This window comes from Marmota marmota, unplaced genomic scaffold (assembly GCF_001458135.2).
Source record: "Marmota marmota marmota unplaced genomic scaffold, marMar, whole genome shotgun sequence".
NCBI classification, from domain to species: Eukaryota; Metazoa; Chordata; class Mammalia; order Rodentia; family Sciuridae; genus Marmota; species Marmota marmota.
In genome coordinates this window covers 1397303-1418175 of record NW_026000171.1, presented here as the reverse complement: position 1 = coordinate 1418175, position 20873 = coordinate 1397303, and the positions used below count along the sequence as shown (strand labels likewise).

General features: G+C 41.1%; 1 protein-coding gene and 1 long non-coding RNA gene across 2 annotated transcripts in view; one reads left to right on the top strand and one right to left on the bottom strand.

The window, feature by feature from the left end:
- Window positions 1–4163: 4163 nt before the first annotated feature.
- LOC125611874 lies at window positions 4164–12570 on the bottom strand. Its single transcript, XR_007342107.1, has 3 exons — window positions 12350–12570; window positions 6195–6261; window positions 4164–4813 (listed from the first exon to the last, which is right to left on the bottom strand). It is a non-coding gene; the product is annotated as an uncharacterized LOC125611874 (long non-coding RNA).
- A 221-nt stretch (window positions 12571–12791) lies between these two features.
- The window catches only part of LOC107154880 (antigen WC1.1-like), a 75853-nt gene continuing 67771 nt past the window's right edge, over window positions 12792–20873 (top strand). The window contains exon 1 of the mRNA XM_048787570.1: window positions 12792–12933. Coding sequence (XP_048643527.1) covers window positions 12864–12933 — 70 coding nt within the window. The 5' untranslated portion in view covers window positions 12792–12863. The remainder of the gene's footprint in view (window positions 12934–20873) is intronic.

The following is a 20873-nucleotide window of genomic DNA, read 5'->3' as shown; positions in this document are numbered from 1 at the left end:
GTTGTATCAATTTTTTCTTTCTCAGGGCCGAACAACTTCAAACCTTGAGCCAACCATTTTTCCCAGTTTGCTGAGAAAATTCTAGGGATAGGCAGCTTGAAACAAAAACAAGATAAATCAAAATGAGAACACATTGTTTTTTGAAATGGTCACCCATTTTGTTGCCTTCCCTCAGGGGCGAGCAATTTTACTCACCTCCAAGCTTCAGGCGTTCCCCGTATGGGCTGCCAGTTGCCGCAGTCTGGCTGGGCACAAAATCACGAGCCACTCAAGCAGGAACAAACTTTATTTTTTGAAACTGCCGCGAATGTCCGGTACGTGCCCAGGAAGATTTTCGATCCACCCATGCGGCCTCCTCCTGGACCCGCAGAGAGCGCTCCTCCCCCGGAACTCCCTCCTACTGTACTTCCCCAACCAATGGGAACTCTCCAGGAGTCCCTTAGCCGGCCTAGGTGAACAGCAGGAGTCCAATATCCATATGAATGCAAATCTTAACATAATCATATCATCTCAATGGCTAGCTGGCGTCACCTTTTGACCAAAAATGCCATGCATCATATACTTGGCTCTTAGCAATATAGGGGGAAAATACATGTGTGCAGTTGTTTTTTCTTTCTTTTCATTTGTCTGATTCTCAAAGAGAAAGACATGGGCCTGGCAGTAATGGAGAACCTGTAACTGCTGACAGGGACAATGTGGGCCCTATTTGTGGGGAGTGGAACAAGGCTCCTTCAGTGTTTGTCCCACTGGGAACTCCAGGTGGGGGATGGGTCAGTCATGAAGCTGTCTCCAACTCTGGTGGGGATCCTCTGTATGAGTGTGTGTCATAGATGCTTCCTTCCTATACCTCTCTGCTTAATTAAGTGCTGGAAGCCAGGGTGAATGCCCTTGCCAGCAAAAAGCAATGTGAGGGCAATGTGTAAGTGCTTGGAAAACTGGAGGGAAATTGTGGGACTCTGCCCTGGCTCCACCTCTAATCCAGTTCCTAGCAACTGGGTTCGATCCTCAGTTTAAATAGTAAATGGTGGCTGACTCTCCCTCTGGAGATGGTCTGCTTTCTCCCTTGAATGCATCTCTGATCTCTGCTTTTCTAAATAAACCTTTGTCTGTGTCTTCCAAAAAAAAAAGGGAAAGGAAGCCAGGAAGAGGATGCCATAAGATGGTTTGTGTGTACTGCAGTGGTACATAGTGGGGACACTGAGTTTGAGAGGGTTTGAAGAATAGGGTGGTAGCAGGTGTTGGTCATGTCATTTTTTTTGAGGTGGAGGGGGGCTTACCTTGCATATCCTTACTTCCCTTCTCACTCTATATCTAGAGGAGCATCTGGAGGTGTATTATTTTTTTCCCATTGCTATAAAAATACTTGAAGCTGGGTTCTTTATAAAGAAAAGTTTATTAAGCTCACAGTTTTGGAGGTTCAAGAGCATGGCACTGCTGAGGACCTTCTGGCTGCATCACAGCATGGCGGATGGCTTCGTGGTGCGGGTATGTGTGAGGGGGAGAGAGCAGTCATGTGGTGTGACAGGAAACCAGAGAGTGGGGAGGTGACGGTCAGTCTTGGTCTTTTATTACAAACCTCTCTAAAGAACTAACCAGGGTACTGTCAAGAACTAAGTGAATCTCCTCTGAGGTCAGCACCCCCACTGACCTAATGGCCTCCCACGAGGCCTCACCTCTTCTCACTTCTTCTTCATGTTATTGCACCGAGGCCCAGACTTCCAACACATGAACCCTTGTCAGACAAACCACATTTAATCACTGCGGGCAGCCTCTCTGACCAAAGGAAACCAGAGTGAAGCAGCACTGGCCAAATTGGGCATATGTTCTACCTGGCTTTGGCCTTCCGCCTCACCCAGCCAGTCTTTCATTTTTGCCACCCACCCTTCCTCTTGGTGTTGGAACTAAATGGGTAGGTGCTGATGGTTTTGGGCAGCATCTGCTCCCCTCTCCTTTCTTTGTCTCCAAACCTACAGCCAACCTTTAGTAAAAGACTTCTACTTCTTTTGGTCTGGGGATGTAGTTCCTGTAACTTGTATTTTGCTTTTTCTGTAGCAAGGGCTTATAATACAATTGTGTTCTGATTTCTACCAGACCAAATTCTCAATATATAAAGGGGTTAATTTGAAAAGAAATCCCAGATTTTCAAAAGTATTTATTTCGTTCTTCTTCCTCCTCCTCTTCTTATTCTTTTTTTGGTACTGGGAATTGAACTCAGGGGTGCTTAACCACTGAGCCACATCATTAGCCCTTTTTATTTATTTAAAAAATTTTTTAGTCGTTGTTGGTACAATATCTCTATTTATTTATTTATTTGGTTGCCGGTGGATCTTTATTTATTTATATGTGGTGCTGAGGATGAAAGGAAAGTGACCACAACACTCAGAGTGACCAAGAGAGCTTTATTGTAGCAGTGCAACAGAGGAGAAAAGAGAGAAAGAGAAGAGAGAGAGAGAGAGAGAGAGAGAGAGAGAGGAAAGAGGAGAGATGGAGAGGGAGAGAGCAAGAGCAAGAGAGAGAGAGAGAGCACACGCGCAAGAGAGACAGAGAGAGCAAGAGAGAAGGCAAGAGAGAGCAAGAGAGAGAGCAAGAGAGAGAGGGGCCCAGCAGGAGGGAGTTTTTATAGCCCAAATCTAATGGAGTCTCTGGGTCTGCAAGCTGCCTTGTTGGCACAAGGGGGTTAAGAGCTTGGCCTTGAGCAAGCAAGCAGCGGGCTGAGTGTTCAGCCTTGAGCAGGGGGGCGAAGTGCTCAGCCTTGAGAGGGGGTGGGGGCTTGGGCGTTTGGGCTTGAAGCAAATAGGTGATAAAGAACCAGACAGAGAGTTTGAGTGACCAGGTCATCCTGGAGCTAACTTTGTTTGGCATGCCCTGCAGACAGCTTACTCAGCCTGTCTTGCACCTAACAGAGGATCTAACCCAGTACCTCACAGGTGCAAGGCAAGTGCTTTACCACTGAGTTACATCCCCAGCCCCCTTAGCCCTTTTTAATATTCTATTTAGAGACAGGGTCTTACTGAGTTGCAAGTGCCTTGCTAAGTTGTTGATGCTGGCTCTGATCCTCCTACCTCAGCCTCCCAAGCACTGGGATTACAGGCCACCACATCTGGCTTATTTTCTTAAGACCCCCAAATCCTGTTTTGGTATGCTAGACCTTAATGTTGACTCCTTTCTCTTTATTTCCTGGAATAATAAACTCTTTTCTCCCAATGTATCATTTGGTAACTGTCTGAAAAGGGGAATTCACATAAAACAAAAATGCAATAAAAACAAAGGATTTAGAATATTTAAAAATCCCCTCATATAGCTGTAATGGAAAGCTCAGTCCTTGTCCCTAGTGCCAATTAATGCCAATTTAATAATGAGGACACAGTTTTGAGAAAAAGGAAAAAGAAGTTTTATTGCTTTGCTAGCAAAGGAGAAACACAGGGGACTCCTGTCCAAAACACTGTGACTTTCCCCATCAGGAGGGACAGAGGGGGTTTAAAGGAACCTTAAGGGTTACATATTAGGCAAGAGACCATCCTAAGATGTTTAAGTGTGAAATAGGTATTAACTGTGATTTTAAAAAAGGGAAAATCAAAAAGAACAAACAACAATAAAACAATTAAAAAAAGAAAAAGAAAAACCAGGCAAAATTATACTTTGGCTCCTTCAGCTTCAGAAACTTGTCATTGAGGGTGCTGCCATCTTGTGGCAATCCTATAAATTGCACACCCTTGCAGCCTAGAACCACTAATTCTATAGACAAAACAATTACAAACTTGTGCTTTCAGACATTGGACAAGTCCACTAATAGATTGGATTACAGTTTGACCTTGAATGTTCTTTGTAATAATTAAGTCTTTGAGCTTTTGGAACTCAGAAGTAGAACCAGTAAGGGGCTATGTAAAAACCCTATGTTACTTGAGCCCTGGGAAAGAGGGCAGAGGTGGGGATAAGGCAGAAGTCAACACAAGAATCTCCTTTGCTTAGACACACCACACTACGCACCCCTGACTGATAGTGGCCTAGGCCTGGAGTGGGATGAAAGAGGCAGGTTTATTTTTTTATTTTTGGTACTGGGGATTGAACTCAGGTGCCCTGAGCAACATCCTCAGCACTATTTTTGAATTTTATTTAGAGATAGGGTCTCACTGAGTTGATTAGTGCCTCACTGTTGCTGAGACTGGCTCTCTACTTGTGATCCTCCTGCCTCAGCCTCCGGAGCCGCTGGGATTACAGGCGTGGGACACCACACCTGGCTGAGACAGGATTCTTTTTTCCTCCTTCAAGATGAATCAGCAGTTCAGAGGAGAATAAGTAGATTTTCAGGTACCTAACTACATGGCCATATGATTAAAATACAGAGTTTTTGTCATTTGACTAATGGAATTTATATTTCTTCAAATAGAATAATAATAATTACATTTCTGGGTATGTATTATAAGAAATTCTGAAATATGTACAAAATTGATGTGAAAAGATTTTTATGATAACTCTATTTATATGAAAAAGAATATAATGAATTTCCCTTTCTACCTTCTTCCTTATTCTCATTTTCTTTTTCCTTTTCCTCTCTGATAATTACTGACCAATTGTTACCTTGAGGAAGCTAACTTTTAACATGTTCTTATTTTCAAAAGGATATGAGATGTCTACAGACTACCACTTATCAGCAAATTTAAAACTTAAATCAGAAGATTTGGTAATGCACTCAAACCCTGAACACTTGATGCAGGCTGATTCAGAGAGAGCAACTCATCGTCTTGGTCCAGGGATGGGCATTAGACCGAAGCTGGGCCAACCAATGTCTTCTTCCGGATTTATTGAACTGGAGCTGGAAGAGAGAGCTCTTTACCTTTTGGGGCAAGGAGGAAAGAGAATTGGTCTGCAGTAGGAAATGTGGCAGCCAGTCAGGAACAAGGGCCACTTGGCAATGGCTATTTCTAGTTTCCTTGGCTTTACAGGCCAGTGAGTTGCCCCAGTCCCTTCAAGTATGTCTGGCATTTAATTCATCTGCCTACAGGTGGGTTTTTGACCCTGGCAGCTCAGAGTTCTGATAGATAAAAGGGGTAGGACAACCTGATTTCTCCTGTCAGTGTTATCATCGGACAGCAAGCTTTTGCAGTTACCCTTCATTAGTTGCCGCAGTCTGGCTGGGCACAAAATCACGAGCCACCACACAGCTTGTAGATTCAAACAGCAACTCTTTATTCCCGAACTCACACCAGCCGTCTACAATCACGTTCTGGGGAAATCCACGTTCTCTGCCCAAATCCACTCCCACTGGGCTTCTGTCTCCCAAAAAATACTGTCTGAATCCCGTGAGAACTCAAGGGGAACTCAGGCAGCAGGATACGCCCTATTCCCAGCAGGAATAACCTTAAACCTGGAACGCCCTAAACCTGGATTATCCTAAACCGGGAACACCCTAAACCCGGATCCGCCCTGGTCCTTGAGCAAGGTCACCTTAGATGCAATGTCACTGCAAAATGTCCTATTTCCACTAGTCCTTCCACTAAGCAACATGGGGTACGCTGGCAAGGAAATTGTCATACCTACTTGGCTAATGGCTCCCAGCAATTAGTGATTTTCTTCTTTCTATTGGCTTTATCTTCTTTCACTGAGAAAAGTATGTGTAAGACTGTGATTTAATATGTTATGTTCTTCCTAAAAGTGTTTAAAGCTGAATGCTAGTTTTAAGGTTTGAATGGTTAGTCAGTGTCAGTTTGAAATATTCCTTGACCTCAGTATCAGTTCTTTTTTATTGTTCTCATCTGCTAGAACAAAGAGGGTTTTTCTTCCATCTCGAGGTCCAACCTCTCCCTCTCATTCTAGATCTCAATTCCCTTTACCTGAATCACCAAGTTCTGGTAACTATGACCACACCTCCCCCTCATCTGAAAAATCTCTTCTCATCTTCATCATTAACTCTTACTTTCATGTGTGTTTGGTGCAGGGGATTGGACCCAGGGCCTTGCATATGCTAGACATGTGCTCTACCACAAGCTACATCCCTAGTCCCACCTGACTCCTACTTTTTTTTTTTTTTAAACTCAACTCTGAGATTAACTTTTCTTAGGAGCTATGGCAGAAACCAATAGTGGTCCTCCAAATGTTGTTTCCTCTTCATTCTTTACTATCAGAACCCCCTTCCTGTTCAGGGGCAGCAACATGCCCAGTCAAAAACACTGTGCTTGAATCCCAAAACTCCTTACCTTGAGGTTGGTCCCAAGATACAGTTGTCTCCAACAAACAGCAAGCGGAAGTCACAGGATGTGAGTTCTGAAAAAGAAGCACTCAGCTCACAGCACTTTGCTGTTCACCCCTCCCCTCTCTTTTCTGCCTTTCTGGAATATGCTTATGCTAAGAATGGCAGGGAAGGCAGAAATAAGCTGCCCAGATCCTCAACAACTTTCGGAATAGCTATACCAGTCCTAGGCTGTCCACATCCTGACTTGTTATGTGGACATAACAAGTTGTTGAACTAAAAAGAAAATATCAGTTGGACAAGTTCACTGAAGTCAGGTTCTGTTACATTCAGCCAAATGCATTTCTAATTGAGAGAAAGGGTTCCCCCCCCCCCACTTTTTAGTGCTTGTAATGTAAGTTCACTATTTGTATGCATTTCAGTCTGCTCTACTGATTATCATGCCCCTGTGATCAGGGGTCTGATCACATCTTAATTTTGTCTCATGCAATAAATGACATCTACTAGTTGTTGAATCAATGCTTATTGAATAAAATGAATGAAATCCGAAAGGACACCCTAGAGGGTTCTCGCATGGGATTGATTTTCCCTGCAGAGGGTATTTGGCAACATCTGATGACATTTTTGATTGTCTTAACTGGGAGATGGAAGTTACTAGATTTCTTAGACTGCACAGGGCAGCCCTTCACATCTGAGAATAGTCTGGTTCATTAATGCTGAATTGAGAAGTCCTGCTGCATGGCAGTGCACCATTAATATGTATGTTATGGATGGGAGTTTCTCTACACAAACTGCTCTCAGAAAGTCAGGGAGAGGTGAGGAGATGTTCTGCATATCCACACAATAGCATATTTCTTCACTCTATTGATATACAATTTGTGGGGCTGGGGATATAGCTCAGTTGGTAAAGTATTTTCCTTGCATGTACAAGGCCCTGGGTTCAATCCTCAGCACTGCAAAAACAAACAAAAAACAAAAAACAAAAACAAACAAACAAAAAAACCCAAAACAACAACAACAAAAACACACAAAAACCCCACAATTTGTAATGTGATAAGTACCATTTGATATTTAAAGTTGGAGGCTGGAGGATAAAAGGATTTTCCTTTCTTTCTTTTCTTTTTGGTACTGGGGATTGAACTCGGGTACTTGACCACTGAGCCACATCCCCACTCCTATTTTGTGTTTTATTTAGAGACAGGGTCCCACTGAGTTGCTTAGTGCCTTGCTTTTGCTGAGGCTGATTTGAATTCACAGTCCTCCTGTCTCAGCCTCCTGAGCTGCTGGGATTACAGGCATGCACCACTGTGCCCAGCTATCAATAGAAGGATTTTCTTTCTTATTCTAGGAAGAAAATCTTTCTCTAAGCTAGGATTATGCACTTATTTTTTTCTTCTGCTCAGGGCAGAGGATGAATGCTGAAGAATGCCTGGAAATGCTTCTGAGGTCATGACTGACCTGAGAACAGAGAATGTGAAGCAGTTAAGGAGGTCACAGGAGCTTGAATGTGAAGGAAAAGAATAATCCTTCCCAACGCTATCAGCAAAGGTTAGAGGTGGCCCATTTTCCTTCCAGGTACATTGAATTGGTCAGGATTCTCCAGAGAACTAGAATTGATAGGATACACACACACACACACACACACACACATACATGAAGGGGCTTGCTTTGTAAATTGGCTCACATGATTATAGATGCTGAGAAGTCTCATGATAAGTGATCTACAAGCTGGAGAACCAGGTCAGATAGTGGTAAAAATTCAGTTTATGAAAGTGAGAGAACCAGATGGGGGTTAGGGATAGGGGCTATGTAAATTCAGAATCCTGAGTGATACTGATTCAAGTGCTAAACTTTGCTGGAAACATCCTTGAAGCCACACCCAGAAATAACATTTTTTTTCTAGCTATGTGAGCATCTCTTAGCCTAGTCAAATTGACACACAAAATCGACCATCACATGCTGCTCTTGACCTGAAATTAGTCTCTAGGTCTTCATGTCCCTACCCATCATTGGGAGGAGGCAAAATCACTGCAAGTTTGACAACCAGAGAAGGGACTGGAAAGAGAGAGGAGACTGGGTCCTAGGGGTAGGTGCCACCTCCTACATAAACCAGGCACTCAACCCATCAGGCCGATGATATCTTCTCCTTCTTTCTCCTGGAGTTTAGTTCATGGGGTTTCTAGTCACTTTTCATTCTCACATTTTGTTTTCTTTCTGGGTTTCTGCACCCAACAATGGGTCTAAGTTCTCAAGGGAATGGTTATTTTAGCCAGCAGGGCTGTTTTGACCAAGACTTTTCCTGTCGTAAATCACCTTAGTGACAGGTAAGTGGTTGGGAAGAAAAGGTGGTATATGAAGAGCAGCATTGCTAATTCTGTAGTGCTCTGGGCATATGCAAACTTGCTGTGGACCCCATCCTCAAACGAGCATATCAGTGGCACTTCACAAGAGCATCATCAGGTTGACATGGATGTCCAGGGCTGGGGCAGGGAGGGTAGACTAGATGGATGTTGCTGTGGGGGATTGTGTGCAACTAGAAAATCCCCTAAGGTAGTTCAACAGTATGAAGTGATCCAGGCTAATATGTGGATATGTGTGAAGCACCCTTAGGGATTTCCTGAAATACAGAGGCTGTGGAACTTTTTAGGATGAGGAGAACTTGTGTTGGGCGTGTAGAAGATTCCCCGCTGAAGTTAAGTTTCTGACTCGGGAGAACATCTCGGAATCCCTTATCCCTCCCCCTCCTCTCCAAAGGGGGCCAAGCCAAAGAGCGACAAATTCAAAAGTTTTCCCAACCAATCCCCGCAGGACACAGCGTCTGCTTGCTGTTCCTGAGTCACCCTGCAATCAGCACCTGCCACGTCACCTACCAATTCTTCTTAAGCCAAAGCTTGCAAGCGGACGCTCTCTGCCCTCTTCCTCTCTGCCCTCTTCCTCTTTTTTCTCTCCTCTCTCTGCTCTCTTTCTCTTTTGCTCTGCTCTCCTCCTCTCCTCTCTCTGCTCTCTGCCTCTCCTTTTCTTCTCCTTCGGGAAGCCCCCCAATAAAATCTCTTGGTTGAATCTCTTGGGTGAGTCACTCTCCTTTCAACTTGGATTAATATGACTCAGGTATGATGTGAATACCTCTAGCCTCTTACTTAGATGTCTCCATTTCTCTCCAGCCCAACTATTACTCTCAGTGTCTAGATAACCACCAACTCTTGCCTGAGAACCACCTCCCCATCGTGCTGCTCCACTGTGTCCCCCCAAGTCCACTCCTGTCATTGCTGCAGAGTGATTCTTCTAGACTGGGCCTCCTCAGGTCAGTTCCAGCTTAGAAGTCTGCAGTGCTCAAGATGACACCCAGCTCTCAGCTCAGGAGGACTGAACTGTCCTCTGCTTATTTGCTGCCTAATTGTTCATCTTTCCCTAGCTCATACTCTATGATCTAGTCACATGAACATCCTATACCTTGGAATATGACAAGATTCTGTTCTTATTTTGGAACTTTCTCCTCTTTCTACCCTTTCTCACATGACTGTGTGGCACATCATTATAAAATAAGAACAGATATGTTTTTTTGTTTTTTTTTTTTTCCTTTTTGGTAATGCTGAGGATTGAACCCAGGGCCTTGTGCATGCGAGGCAAGCCCTCTACCAACTGAGCTATATCCCCAGCCCCAGATAACTGGGAATTTTTCTATGAATTTCCTTGTTACTTAGGGATATCTCATCCACAAACCTCCTTTTTATAGTGTTTTTTTTTTTTTTTTTTTTAGTTTGTAGTAGACATCCCACTTTCCCACTTTATGGTAGGAACTGTGTTTGAAATTGTGTCAGCTATTCCTTGCATAAGATGGATACTCAATAAATATGTGTTGAGTGAATCATTAAATAAAGAAAAGAGAAGCCAGGCTGGATTACAAAAATCTCCTCTTCTAAAACCCAATGAAATGAATATTAAATGAAAGACTAGCAAAGCATTCACCAGCAGCAAACAAACGAGGAACGAAGGCTAACCCAATGCAATCCACTCCACAAAGGTAGATAACACAAGAAGCGGAATGTTCTGGGCACAGTGTGGGACCCTATCTATCCCATCTAAGGAGTTTAAAGATATTAAACATAATTATTTACAAAGACTTTAGAGTTTTCACTAAACCTCATTTGGTAGCCTTATCATTTACCTCTCCCAACTGGGCATAGGAAAAAATGGCTGCTGAGGAAAATAGTAAAAATGTACAAGAGAGCAACTGGGCTTTTCTTTGACTAATGAAATTGAAGGAATTGGAGTCCACCCTGAAATCTGTGAGCCAGAGGGAGAGGGAAGGACTGCTATTCAGATGGGTCAATAGAGTGGAGCCTTTTTGCTTTTTGACCCAAATTTGAAAGTGAGCCTCTGCAGGCAGGCTTGTTGGCTTCAGAGGGACCTAGATTAGTAGTGGTTAAGACCAGCTAGTAAAGATTGAGAGGCATCTTTGTGTGGGGTGGGGGTATAGCAAAATGGTCCAGCTAGAGTGGGCTGCAGGAGTGGTGGCCCCAAACACAACTCTGATTAATCTAGAAGGACATAGGCTGGTCCCCTGCACCCACCTCAGATTCTGGAGCATGAGAGAACATGAATGGGACCTGAGGTTTGTAGCTACCTGTGAAGGGTAGCTCTATATTTTGGGACTGATGGCATAGGATCACTCCTTGTGGCATTTTTCACTAGAACCATGAAGAAGATGGCAGCTTCAGTGTCTCTCTTGCTCTGTTTACTCTTTTCAACAAGTTCAATAATGGTTTTGTTCTCTTAGACTCTGGATCCTCTGAGGATGTATGCTCCAGTTCACTAAAATACACCCCTCAGTAATTAAATTTCTAAATTGTCTTCCAATTCTTAGCACATTTTATTTCACATAGAGCAAGAAACTCAAGGAGTAAAGGTATTGATAACCTGAAAGACAGGTATGGTTGAAGAAAGAAAAGTAACTAAAGAGAATAGAATTTCAATATGTAAGAGTTCAGCGGGAGCAGTTACCAGGCACGAGAGGGTCTAGGGAAGGGCCATAGGTATGAGTTGATGAACTTGAGTTTCCTCATAAACTTCAACTCATCAAGCAGGTATCAGCTTGAATATCTCTTCTGAAAAGAAGTTTGGCCCTCCCACTTACCCCCCACCATTACAACTTCTCATTACCCACTGTGTTTTGCCTTTATTGCTTTTTTACACCTATTATTAGATAATTTTTATATCTGATGTTTTGTATAATATCTTTCACCGCAAGCTAGATTGTGAACCCCACAAAGTTAGAGATAGCGTCTTTTATTCTCAGCCTCGGCACAGTCCTTATTCGCACCTGTGTAAATGTGGTAAATGGTGGCTGTGTTGAATCCTGTTGGTGTGTTATGCATGATGCCCTGAAGCTCACGAATTTGACCCCAGTGAACATTCACACTTTGTGAGTACTTGTTATTTATATCTTCCCATGGTGTAAGACATAGTTTACTAACATTTTATGTTTTACATTAAACTTTACAATGTTTTGTAAATAGTAAAATAATTAAAAATAAGAAAAGGATGAGTACATGCATCAGAGATAGAAAGGATAAAATGGGTTTGGGGGGTCAGAGTTCATGATATACCAAGGTATGAATTAAGAGAGTTTCCAAAAGGTTAGGAGGGCAGAGGCAGGAAGAAAAATGGTGCCAGAGAATCAGCCATTTGGAAGGAGCAAATGAGAAAGAGGTGAAGCCCAGGGACTGGTGTGGGATGAAGAAGAGGTTGGGGAGGGCAGGAGTCCATGGACTCTATGATCCACAACCACCAGCCCAGCTTTCAGGGCAGGGACCCTGGTCCTGGGCAGCTCTACTGAGAGGAGACTGGATCTTTAAATACCCAGTAGATATAGCCCTATCCTCATCTGGATCAAGCCCCAGGTGACATGTGTGCTGCACAGCATGGTCTTATTGGCTAAGAAAGATCCCCGTGGGGCAAAAGTTAGATTCTGTCAACCTGCTCCTTGCCCTCCACGCCTCACTGTTATGAGCCCCCTCTGTGCTCCAGGTTCTTGGCCTCAAATCATTATGAGAATGGGACAAAGACCCCCTGCCATCACCTAATGATTCCCACCCTCCCCACTCTGAATTCCCCTGTGGATTCTTAAGCTATTGGCTCCATTGTCTGCTGACTGGTACTTACTCTCATATTTCCAGCCTCCTCATGGTTCTCTGCTTGGGCCATGAGTTCAGTCATAACAGGCTATCATCAAAGACATCCTCCCATAGTCCAAAGGGATGAGGGTAACTGATTTGCAGCACTGTGACCTTGAATGAACCTGTAGCCTGAGTCAATCAGCCAGAGAGTTTGGCCCTTGGGAGCAAGAAAGTCACTCATGCTTTTGAATGCAGCCTTTCTGCTCTGGCCCTGATCTTTTCCGGGACCTGAGAAACATGATGTCAAAGGGCTGCGTTGCTCATATGAGGAGATATTGAAGATTCAGAACCTAATTGGTGTTTGAGCTTCAGAAAGTGGCAGACGAAGTGTCCCCGAGCACCAGAAATGGTAAAAGGTCTCTCTATTGGCTCTCAGTAAGGAGGATGTAGGGGATGTGTCTGTGTATTCCCCTCCCATTGCTGTAGACCTTGTCAGTATCCTGATGCTCACAGAGTTATTTTGCAGCTGAGGCTGTGACTTTGATGACAGGGGAGGCAGGATGGCTTTAAGCAGATATCTCATTCTCCAGGGACTATGTTTTCTCTTTAGCACCCTGGTGGGTGCTCTAGGTAAGACTCACCTCTCTTTTCTGGGGCCAACAGCAAGTGAGTGAATACCTTGGTTAAGGAACAGGTCTCTGGAGTGATGCAACCAAAGCTTCAATGTAGATCATATGTGTATGACCAAAAAGGAACTACTGTGATTGTGAATATTGGTCAGCTGGTAAGAGTGACAGGTTTTTGTAGAGAAGTGATATTTGATTTTAGACTGAGCTCAGTCAGTTTCAGTACCCTCCAATGGCTTCCTTTCTCAGGGAGCGTTTGTTTGGTCTCAGTGGCTCCCAGTTACGTGAGAAGGATCAATGACTGGCCCCAGCTCAGACTCTGGGTTGCCCCTTGCACACTGCATCACCTGGCTGTTTTTCTGATGCTTTGTAAAGGACTGTTCCATCAGGATTTCTATGTTTTATGTATTTATGCTCCTTTGGGCTGTATGCTTGTATGTGCATGAGTGTCGTAGGTGTGGGGTGTGTGTGAGAAGTGTGTGAAAGCTTTTGTGAGGGAGAAGCAGGGCCAGAAGTGGTTCAATTGGTTGGTATGTAAATGGTGCTCACCCCTTAAGGGTTGTGTGTGTGTGTGTGTGTGTGTGTGTGTGTGTATGTGTGCATGCGTGCTACTGTATGAAGATAGGCAGAGGTCCTCATGTCAGCTCTAACCGGATTATAGATAACCTTGCACCTGCCTGCCTCGTTCTGGCTCCTCTCCTTCAATTCTTCAGTCTCCTCCGCTGCAGTATAGAGCACAGTTTTTCATATCTCAGTGCAGGCTCTGTGAGGAGCTTTGCCTTTGGCTTCATCTCATTCCCACCATGTCTCCTTTGTAGAAGCACCTCAGCCGTAAGATGGGACTTCTTGTTTATAGAGATGAAGTGACAGAGCATGGATTACATAAATTTCTTCCATTCCCTGCCCCAGCACTTGTGAATTATTTCCTGATCTTGCCTGGGTCCTGGCTTTGTTGCTTCCCTCCCCTGGATTTTCTGTGTTCTGTGGGGTACATTTTCTCTCTCATGCGTTCCTCTGTTCCTTTCTGTGCCGAGTCTTTCATTCAGAATGACTGCAGGCTAGGGATTGGGCTGCAGAAATTCTAGGATTTATCCTGGAGGAATAGCTCTTTCAGATTTGGGTATGTGTCCAGGCTGAGACAATTTTTTTTTTTGGCTTTTTGATAACAGGGATTGAACCCAGGGGTGCTTAACCACCGAGCCACTTTCCTAGCCCTTTTTATTTTTATTTCAAGAAAGGTCTCACTAAGTTTCTTAGGTCCTTTCTAAGTGGCTGAGACTTGCAATCCTCTCGTCTCAGCCTCCCAAGTCTCTGGGATTATAGGCCTACACCACCACGCCCAGCTGACTATTCATTTTTTTTTTGCACATTAAAATATTTTATTGTCATATTACAATATAGACTATTAAAGACTAATAAAGACAATTTTGATTCAGTCACCACATGACTGAAACTCTATACTTGCCTGTGTTGGACATTTTATTGTTCTTGCTATTATGAAATAGTTGCTCTGAACTTCCTTGTATTTAAATGTAAGGATCATTAATGATTGTTTCCCATAACAATACGCTGTTATAGTTTGGATATGAAGTGTCCCCTAAAAGCTCCTGTGTTAATGCAGGAGTGTGGGAGGTAAAATGATCGGATTGTGAGAGCTGTAACCTAATCAGTCCATCCTAGTTTGAAAGGACTGACTGGGTGGTAACTGTAGGTGTGTGGGGCATGGCTGGAGGAGATGAGTGACTCAGGTGTGCCTCGGAAGGGTTGTTCTTCCCTTTGGCCCCTTTTGTGTCTTCCTCTCTCTCTGCTTCCTGGCTACCATGTCCTGTTCAGTTTCTGCACTATACCCTTCCTATCATGATGTTGTGCCTCACCTTGGCCCCAAAGCAATGGAGTTGGCTTGGCCATCTGTGGACTGAGACTGCTGAAACCATGAGCCCCAAATAAATGTTTCCTTCTCTAAGTTGTTCTTGTCAGGTATTTTGGTCACAGCTATTCAAAGCTGACTAAAACATATTCTTAAAGTAGAATCACTGTTTTGTAGAATGTAAATAATTTTAGGACTTTTGATTCATGGAGATTGTCTGTCAGACGTGTTTATTCCAAACTTTACTTCCACTAACATGGTATTAGTATTTTTCACAGATCCTCATCAATATTTTTTTAATCAAGTTTTAAAATTCAGTTTATTAGGCAAAAACTGGTGCAAATTAACTAATTTAATTATTAATTTGTGAATTACTTGCTAATGACACTTATCCTTTTTAGTTGAGATGTTTATCATTTTTGTCATGATTTATACTGGAGCTCTTCATTCTACTACTATTTCTTCTTTTTTTTTAAAATTTTTTATTCTAATTTGTTTTATATGACAGCAAAATGCATTAAAATTCATATTATACATATAGAGCACAATTTTTCATATCTCTGGTTATATGAAAAGTAAATTCACATCATTTGTGTCTTCATACATGTACTTAGGGTAATAATGTCCATCTCATTCCACCATCTATTTTCTTGCCCGCTCCCTTCCTCTACCTCCCTTTGCCCTATCTAGAGTTCGTATAATCTTCCCATGCTCCCCCTCCCAACTTCACTATTAATCAGCCTTCTTATATCAGAGAAAATACTTGGCATTTGATTTTTTGGGATTGGCTAACTTTACTTAGCGTTATATTATCCAACTCCATCCATTTACCTGCAAATGCCATGATTTTATTCTCTTTTATTGCTGAGTAATAGTCCATTGTGTTTATATACTACATTTTATTTATCCATTTATATACTCAAGGGCATCTAGTTTCCACAGTTTAGCTATTGTGAATTGTGCTGCAATAAACATTGATGTGGCTGTGCCCTGTAGTATGCTGTTTTTATGTCTTTTGAGTATAGACTGAGAAGTGGGATAACTGGGTCAAATGGTGGTTCCATTCCCAATTTTCCAAGGAATCTCCATACTGCTTTCCATATTGACTGTACCATTTTGCAGTCCCACCAGCAATGTATGAGTGTGCCTTTCTTTCCACATCCTTGCCAGCACTTATTGTTTTTTGTATTCTTAATAGCTGCTATTCTGATTGGAGTGAGATGAAATGAGTGAGAGTAGTTTTGATTTGCATTTCTCTAATTGCCTGAGATGTTGACCATTTTTTCATATATTTGTTGATTGATTGAATATCCTCTTCTAAGAAGTGTCTGTTCAGGTCCTTGGCCCATTTATTGACTGGGTTATTTGATTTTTTTAGTGTTAATGTTTTTTAGTGCTTTATATATCCTAGAGATTAGTGCTCTATCTGATATGCTTGTGGTAAAGATTTGCTCCCATCCTGTAGACTCTATTCACCTCATTGATTGTTTCTTTTGCTAACAAGCTCTTTAGTTTGGAATCCATCCAATTTATTAATTCTTGATTTTAATTCTTGAGCTATTGGAGCCTTATTAAGGAAGTAGGGGCCTACTACTACTATTTCTAATATAATAACAGAAACAAGTCTCTGTTATATAAGTGTATATAATTATAGTAGTATAATTGCATCCACTTATACCAACTCATTTAGTTGAGTGCACAACAATCCTTTGAGATAATAATGTGGTTTTTTTGTAATCTCAAAAAACTGAGGCAAATTAAGTTAAATCACTTGCTCAAGGTGAAATGGGTATAAGTGATATAGACAAGATTTTATTCTATCTTCTTTTCTTTTTTTGAGTCTGGATTTAATATAGTCCATGTGTTTGTTAACTTTATGCCACTATGATAAAATAACTGAGATAATCAACTTAATGTGGGAAAATTTTATTTGGTTCACAGTTTTGGAAGTTTGAGTCCATGGTCACTGGTCCTTTTGCTTTTGGGACTGTGACAGAAGCACATGACAGAAGGAAACTGTTGACCTCATAGTGGCTGGGAAGCAAACAGAGAGATAGGAAGGGTCCAGGGTCCCAGTAGTCCCTTCAAGGGCACATTCCCAATGAACCTAACTTCTTTCCTTTAGGATCCACCTCCTAAAGGTCTCCCTTCCCATGTACTGCAGGCTGATGACCAACCCTTTAGCATATAATTCTTTGGAGGGGGGACATATTAGATCCAAACTATAACATTCATAATTCCAATCCCTTGATAATCCAAGACTCTTTTTCCCTATAGTTTGCATACTTTTATTTCCTGGCATTTAAAACAAAATTGAAATCAGATCTATTGTTTATGTGTTCCTGTAGTATGGGTTTTGGTAATTACACCATTTTGGTGGCAATTAAAATGTTTCTTAGTCCCTTGTAGATTTTGCAAATTGGTAGCTGGTCTAGAGTCTTGATATACTCATGTAACACTCAACCATATTAAAATTCACAGCACATTCTATCCATGCAGAAGACCCCTTTGGAGCTCTTCCCAGTCATTTCATCCCTGCCATAATCTCATTTCACTCACGAAAGCATATTTCATATTTAAGTCTTACCATATTTAGTTTTTCCTGTTTCAGAAACCTTTTCAAATGGAATTATATACAATATAATCTTTTGAGACTAGCATCTTTCATTTAGATAATATTTTCAGACTCATCTATCTTATTAATGTATGTTGAGCACATCCTTACTCCTTTTTTTCCCCCTGCTAATTCTTGGTTTGATTTAATCTTTCTTTTTTTCTTTTGTAGTTTTAGATGGACAGAATGCCTTTATTTTATTTGCTTATTTTATGTGGTGCTAAGGATTGAACCCAGTGCCTCATGCATGCTAGGCAAGCACTCTGCCATTGAGCCACAACCCCAGCTTAATCTTTTTTCTTATGTTGGATGCTTAGTTAATTGATTTGGCCTTTGGTTTTTTGGAATTGGCTTATTTCACTTAGCATGATAATCTTCAGTTTCATCCATTTATCAGCAAATGCCATATTGATAATTACTTTCTTATAATAGCATGATTTTTTTATTGTAATGTTTGTTGTTTTGTTTACATATCTAAGAAACTACTATCTATTTCAATATCACAAGTATTATTTTATGTGTTTTTTTTCCTAAGGATTTTATAGTTTTAGGCTTTACATTCAGTCTATGATCCCTCTGACGTTAATTTTTTATATCATGTGGTGAGGAGTTCCAATTTCTGTATTTTGCATATGGATATTCATTTTTACCATAATAATTGGTTGGAAAGACTATTCTTTCCCTATTGAATGGTCTTGGCACACCTGACAACTTTTTCTCTAATTGTTCTTTCTCGGGATTGTTTTGGTTGTCCTGGTTCACCTGCATTTTTATGTGAATTTTAGAATCTGCTTGTCAATTCCTTCACAAAAGAAAATTGAGATTTGCACAGGTATTGTGTTCATTCTTAGATAAATTTGGCTAGTAGTGTCACTTTAACAGTATTTAATTATTAATAGTCTTGAAATTCATGGACATGAGGCACTTATTTTGGTTTTCTTTAATTTATTTCCATAATATTTTCTGGTTTTTTAGAGTACAAGTTTTGGACTTCTTTTGTTAGGTTTATTCCTAAGTGTTAACTTTTTTTTGATATTATATTAAATGAAAAATTTCCTTTAATTTCATTTTTAATTACTCATTGATAGCACATGGAAGCTCAGTGGATTATTATGTGTTTATCCAGAACCATACAACCTTTCCAAACTCAGTTTTCAGTGGATTGCTTATGATTTTCTATATATAAGATCATGTCTTTGAATAGAGAAAGTTTTGCTTCCTTTTTCTCGGTATAGATGTCTTTTATTTCTTTTGCTTGTGGATTGCCCTGGCTATAATCTCTAGTACAAAGATAAGGATTCTCTTTTTTTCAGATCCTCACCAATTTGTGATGTTTTGTCTTTTTCATATTAGCCAGCCATTCTAACTGGAGTGACTGGGATGAATTGATATCTCTTCATTTTTTTAGATAGGAGATTCATTATTTCTGCAGTGACATTTTTATAGTTGAATATAAATTAAATATCTTGGTGCTTGCCCACCAAGAGATAGCTTGAATAACCAAGACTTCTGTTACCAAAATCTGTTTGTTGTGTTTTTTTTTTTTTTTTTGTCCTTTGGGTAGTTTAGTCAGAGGTAAAACATTTAACTGGTTCACGACAGAAATGCCCACTCCTTGGTACAGGTTTTGGAATTTTTCCTGCTTTAAGCTCATTTATAATTTCTTCAATATCCTTAGGTTTGAAATCCTCATGGTAGTTATTATTTATCGGTGCATTTACACAGACCACTAAACATTCCACCGCTATAAGAGTGAAACGTTTTTTGAGTGTAGTCTCTCCAACTTATTCCAAACTTCTTCTAAATGGCCTCCAACGTGCTCAGTTTCAAAGTATGCAAGGTGTGGTAGTGCAGACCTAAATGTGATGGTTTCCAACGGGCTTTCCTTTGTACATGGTATAAAAAGTCGCTGCTTCATATGTTCTCCTTGAGGTACTTGTAAAACTTCTGCAAACTTGTTCATAGCAGAGATGGGGAACCACACATTCTGCCTTTGAGTTAAATCCAGGACTGGAAGCAGAGTTGCTGCCCTTATGTATAGTTTTTTTTTTTTTAAACAATTGCCTCTATCCTCTGGTGTGAAATCAAATGGAGTATCTGGGTTATTCTCAGGAATCTCTCTGTGTACACATAAGGGTGGTTCTCTCGCACCATTCTGCACAGTTGTCTTGTGAAAATTCCTTATATGTCCTCCCCACGGGGTGGTGAAGCCTGCCCCCAGCCTGGAGCAACAAGGAAAAGAGTCTTTATGGTTTTGACTTGCATTTCCCTGATGATTAGCAATTCATGGTTCTGTAACTCAATGATTTCCCAGTTTTTCTTCACATTTAGCTTAATTTTTTATATTATCAGGTCTTTAATGTATTAAACAAAAACTTTTAGTATATTTTATTCTACTTTTTATTTTTGGCAGGAGAGATAGCTTGAATAACCAAGCCTGCTGTTACTGAGAAAAGTCTTCTGGAACTTTCTACAGTAAAGAAAACATCTATTTCCATGTCTGTGTCACCAGCTAGATATAAATTCCATGAAGGCAAGAACATTGTCTCATTATGTTCTGCACTTCTAGCACTTAGCCTAGGGCCTGCCTCTTTAACAGATAATTTTAGTATTAATAAAGTAGTTTTGTGTGAACTTTCAGAATCCCATTCATGTCCATCTCAATGTCAGATTTAAAAAAAAAAACTCTCCTAGGTTGTCTCCTATTCTACTAACTCCTTAACCTCTTTCCATTTATCTTTATTTTCTTTCTCAAATGGACCTGCCTAAGATCCATTTTTCTTTTCTTTTTTTTTTTTTAATAGTGCTGAGATTGAACCCAGGGCCTTGTGTATGCAAAGCAAGCACTCTATCAACTGAGATATATTCCCAGCCCTCCCTAAAATCCTTTTTAAGTTCCGCATCTTCCTAGAAGTTTCCCTCTTTTGATGTTTCAATTGTTTTCAGTGCAAGCACACAAACCCAGGCTGAGGCCTGAGCAGTGTGAATGGGTACAGTAGAGACCAAATTCTTGCTTAGATTTAAAGAAATTCTCATTTTGCTGATCCTAATGGATATGATTCTCAGGAAAACTGACTTCTCCATTCCTGGCAGGGAAGCAGAAACCTAGGCTACTAGATAAGAAAGTGAGATGGCAAGAGTTAAGTTGTTTGGATCCTCATCCCAGGCTAGATTAATGCAACAGGATTTTTGTCAGCCAGAAGTCTTATTTGGATAAAACAATTGAGGCAGGAATATAAATCTCTGTTATGCTGTTCTGCTACTCTGGAGAAAGCCTTTCAATTAGTTATGTATTGCCCCCATACTTGACAGTTTCTGGGGGTCAGGAATCTGGAGATGGTTTAGCTGGATCATTTGGCTCAGGGTCTCTCATAAGTCTGCAATCATTTAAATTTTATTTTATATTGGTTCTTTTTAGTCCCACATAACATTAGGATTCATTTTGACAAAATTATAAAAGCAT